Raw genomic sequence first — 3716 nt, forward strand, 5'->3', positions numbered from 1 at the left:
ATTCAGCATTGTCCATAAAAGCTTAAAATGAGTTTATCCAGACTCTAACAGTAATTATATAGTCAATATTCATAGCTCGTACTGCAGATCGCAAAATTCTTATTTATGTGCTAGTAGGACAGTAAACTCACTTGTGTTGATTGACACTTTTACTTTTACTACCCCAAAGTGATTAAAAATAAAGAACCAAACTAGTATTTTGTATGATTGTACTCGTACACATAACGGCAGTATATTAGCTTATGACTTACAGTCTAAATGGAGTCTGTAACCTTAACATTGACAAATATACTTTATGTTTGACCGAATCCTGTTCAATACCAACGGTTTATAAAAATTACTTATTATAGTATAGCACTTTTTACTAGAATTATCAATATTTAATCAATACACCATAAGGTAAATTGTTATAGGATTTCGTTATACAATTTCCTTCCAATGCTGTCGATTTAGTTAAATTGAAGGGCAATTGTATATGTCTTATTTACATTCACTTAAAATTAATTTTTGATATGACTGGCTGTTTTGTAATTAATGTAAAATATACGATGCTGCCATTATGTGCTGTCTTTGCATGTCTTGTATTACTGTATGTGAGTATTATTATTTTCGCAGTTAATACTGCATATATCATGATAAGAGCTATTGCCATTACAGCAGTATGTCGATATGGCTGATGGTTATAAAAATTATCCAGTTATTTTAATAAATTATCAGTAGAAATAAACTCAGTTACTGAAACGTTATAGTTTAAGTACATTATTTCACATAAAATCTACTGATCTTGATTTCTAATTACAAGGTGGCTTTCTCGTTAGTTGTTTAATGTACTGCAATAAAGTCCTTAATAATGGCATTCGATTAGTTTATACTGTACGTATACACTATTGCATAAGACTCTTAGAATACTCTTTGATGCTTTACTTGCAGTGTAAGATGCGCAGTATTTTTTAAATTAAAAATCATCATGTACCTCTTTAGGGCTTCGTATTGATGTGGTAAAATAATTACATTCACTAAATTCTAAACAATTATTTCGTATACTTCAGGTTCGCGCGTTGAAAGAAAGAATAGAGAAAGACCGCGGCGATGCATTTCTAGCTGACGATTTAAAACTAATTTATGGTGGTAAGTTAAAGTTTTAAAAGTTTAATGCAATACTCCCACCAATGGTTTTCTAGGAATAAAATTATAAATTTTATGATACTACATGTAAACTATGATACGAAAGTATTTAATACACTATGAAATATGTGTAGTAACAATATCATAAACTTTATTGTGTTGAACGTGAAATATTGGTATCACACAGTAGTTTTGAATATAGCTAATACAAATCTATTGTATATAAAAAAAATTAGGCAAATTATTAAGCGATGATACTATAATTGAAGACGTCAAAATTAATCCGAAGAATTTTGTTGTTGTTATGGTGGCAAAGGTTAGATTACTGATCGGTGATTGGTTACTGTTATTGAATTCGAGAATCTATTTGACTGTTATATAAATATATGCTCTCTGTCTATATATATATATCTCTTATTTGGCATAAATTTTCCAGAAACAACCTTCGCGACAATCTTCATCGACAGATTCTGCAGCTGCTAGATCGGAGGTAGATATAAGAAGTAATAGTATCTGACGAATCGAATATACCCCCATTAGATACTATTCTTACTTTATATTTTGCAAGTGGTTCAATTAACAATGCAGTACGCTGAATAGGAATACAGTGCATACTAGGATGCAGTCGTATGAATAGGCATTGTATGTGTCTATCTGCAATAATACTTCAAGATCATATTTATGTTCCATAAAATACACTTTACTAACTATACATGATAAAGATCTAGCTAAGCTATGCAATTGCTAGATTTAACTGTTGTTAGTGATTACAATCGTGTTTATAAATGATCTTCATATGAACCTATGGTATGGTATATTAAATAAAAACGAAATTTCTTTTATTATGTTATAATGCAATTAAAACATTTTTGATTTAAGGCTGCCTCTACTACAACTACTACGGATGTGGCTTCTAGTACATCTACAACTGGGGGTGATAGCAAAGCCCAAGAAAAATCAGAAGCTAAAACTGAGACCAGGTATATGGTTTCTATTAATTTGCGTAAATTTTGATGAGCAATCTGGTTTATGAATCTATATAGTACTTATTCTATAATACATTAAAAGTTCATGAATAAGAAAACCGTTCTTTTTAATGTTTATTAACAATCATCTACGAATTACCTTTCTCAGTACTCCTCAATCTCAGCCGCAACAGTCTGGTAGCTCAGACAGCGATGCCGGCTCCTCTTTAAGTAAGAAGGACGCTATACTATATAACAAGGATAATATATACTAAGACTGTCTGCTTAATTTGGCTATTATTACGATATGAGTCATGTTTTTGTAATACTTACATTTTAGTCAGTGGCTCTTCTATCGAGCAAATCGTTTCTGAAATTGTATCAATGGGATTCCCAAGGGATCAGGTAGTGTACAATATATCGATTAGATTTAACTTCTTTAGCTTCTATAACAAATTTTTTGGCTAGCTTTGAGGTTACATTATCTATTTACAGTGAAGTCCAATAACTAAATGGAATAATTAGCTGACGATTTTATTGTGATTCTAAGCTATTTGTTACTACCAACAATCGATGTTAATAATTCATTACGCCGATGATATTTTAGGTCTTACTTGCCTTGAGAGCTAGCTTCAATAACCCTCATCGAGCTGTCGAATATCTGACAACTGTAAGATCATTGATTTCAGTTATCCAATTTGCAGCAAAAGATTTCTAACTATTTATAAACTTTCTGATATATCTAGGGAATTCCTGCTAATGTTTTAGAAACTCAAACTGCTGAAACTCCAACTGCAACTCAGTCGGAATCGCAAGCGGAACCACAAACACAACCGCAACCGCAGGAAGAAGAGGATCAACAACAACGACAACAGAATCCATTACCTTCATCCCCTCAAGGTCTTTACCCATTAGTACAGTTTTTACAATACTAGTGTTGACTATTTCTCTGGTTGGACACTAAAATGCATGCTTTTGTTTTTCAGGAGGTCCTTTAGGATTTCTAAGATCGCAGGCAGTCTTTAGCCAAATGAGACAGATTGTTCAATCTAATCCTGAAGCATTAGCGCCAATGCTGCAACAGTTAGGACAAAATAATCCGCAGTTACTAGAGGTATACAATTATAACCTAATTTTAAAAACGAAATTTGATTACGGCCTATATTATACCTGAGTATATTTGAAAGAGACTACGATAAATTATATATTACTTGTTCATAACTTTAGTTGATTAGAAATCATCAATCAGAATTTATGGAATTAATGAACGAGCCTATCACTGAAGGCCAACCGAGAATTGCTCCCTATCAGCAACAGCAGCAGCAGCAGCAGCCGTCACGACAATCACCTGGTGGGCCCGGTCTTGGATCGCTTGGTATATCTGTAACACAAGAAGAAAAGGAAGCCATCGATAGGGTACTAATTCCATTATGCTAATTGTTGTAAGATTTAGAATTGTATATAAAAGATTGTGAATTAAATTTGTTCATTTTTACTCTTTTATTTAATTCGTTATAGTTGAAAGCATTAGGATTCGATGAGGGACTAGTTGTACAGGCTTATTTTGCCTGTGATAAGAACGAAAATCTAGCTGCTAACTTCTTGCTTCAACAAAATGATGATTGA

The 3716-nt window shown here is 32.5% G+C and overlaps 1 protein-coding gene across 1 annotated transcript; it reads left to right on the forward strand.

Moving 5' to 3' along the window:
* Nucleotides 1-669: 669 nt before the first annotated feature.
* TRIADDRAFT_58050 (uncharacterized protein) lies at nt 670-3716 on the forward strand (the record flags this gene model as incomplete). The annotated part of the gene is made up of 13 exons (XM_002113979.1): nt 670-679; nt 803-873; nt 1050-1128; nt 1362-1441; nt 1562-1615; nt 2005-2105; nt 2260-2321; nt 2431-2495; nt 2698-2760; nt 2837-2990; nt 3077-3204; nt 3318-3506; nt 3609-3716. 13 exons carry the CDS (start codon nt 670-672, stop codon nt 3714-3716), a joined length of 1164 nt encoding a protein of 387 aa, XP_002114015.1.

Source organism: Trichoplax adhaerens, genomic scaffold (genome assembly GCF_000150275.1).
Source record: "Trichoplax adhaerens TRIADscaffold_7 genomic scaffold, whole genome shotgun sequence".
Classification (NCBI taxonomy): domain Eukaryota; kingdom Metazoa; phylum Placozoa; class Uniplacotomia; order Trichoplacea; family Trichoplacidae; genus Trichoplax; species Trichoplax adhaerens.